General features: G+C 38.9%; 1 protein-coding gene across 1 annotated transcript in view; it reads right to left on the bottom strand.

Moving 5' to 3' along the window:
• Nucleotides 1-605: 605 nt before the first annotated feature.
• Nucleotides 606-907, bottom strand: part of LOC101981143 (sialic acid-binding Ig-like lectin 12) — a 6609-nt gene continuing 6307 nt past the window's right edge. The window contains exon 7 of the mRNA XM_013353624.1: nt 606-776. Coding sequence (XP_013209078.1) covers nt 606-776 — 171 coding nt within the window. The remainder of the gene's footprint in view (nt 777-907) is intronic.

Raw genomic sequence — 907 nt, 5'->3', positions numbered from 1 at the left:
CAAAGGCTCTTGTTTCTTTTTTTTCCACCAATAAGAAATTTACTTATTTTTTAAAAATCCAAATGCTGGCATTGTCCAGAAAATTGTGACAGTTTTATTTATAACTGCTATGAAGATGAACTGTTGAAATGTGTTCATGCAAACTTTCTGCATGCATTAATGCTTTGCATCGTGCGTTTATAGTAAAAAGTCACACACAATGTAAATGAAAAAACCACCAGTACCTGATTTCTGTTCCCTATTTTTCCACTCGCAAACATATACTTAGGTATTTTCTGATCCCACGGAAAAAAATATCTAACATCAGAACTACTGATAACAGGAAGAAGAGGAAAAAAAAAATTGAGAATGTAATGTTTCCCCTCATAATGGACTCTTTTTTTGTTTTGTTTTTATTTTTGTTTATTTTGTTTTGTTTTTTTGTTTGTTTGTTTTGTTTTGTTTTTCGAGACAGGGTTCCTCTGTGGTTTTGGAGCCTGTCCTGAAACTATCTCTTGTAGACTAGGCTGGCCTCGAACTCACAGAGATCCACCTGCCTCCGAGTGCTGGGATTAAAGGCGTGTGTCACCACTCTTAAGAGCATTCTCCACATATGCGCGTGCTAGCTAGGTATCTTTTGGCATAATTGTTGCACATTTGCCGTGGATAGCACACAGGTTGGCATCTTCAAAAACGTCAACCAGATAGGCCTCACTTGCCTCCCGCAAAGCACCAATAGCTGCACTCTGGAAGCGCAGATCTGTTTTGAAGTCCTGAGCAAATTCTCGCACCAGATGCTGGAAGGGGAACTTGTGAATCAAAAGTTCACTGTATTTCTTTTTTTTTTTTTTTTTTTTGGTTTTTCGAGACAGGGTTTCTCTGTGGCTTTGGAGCCTGTCCTGGAACTAGCTCTGTAGACCAGGCTGGT

The sequence above is a fragment of the Microtus ochrogaster genome, unplaced genomic scaffold, assembly GCF_000317375.1.
Source record: "Microtus ochrogaster isolate Prairie Vole_2 unplaced genomic scaffold, MicOch1.0 UNK14, whole genome shotgun sequence".
Taxonomy (NCBI): Eukaryota; Metazoa; Chordata; class Mammalia; order Rodentia; family Cricetidae; genus Microtus; species Microtus ochrogaster.
This window is presented reverse-complemented; position numbering and strand designations above follow the sequence as displayed.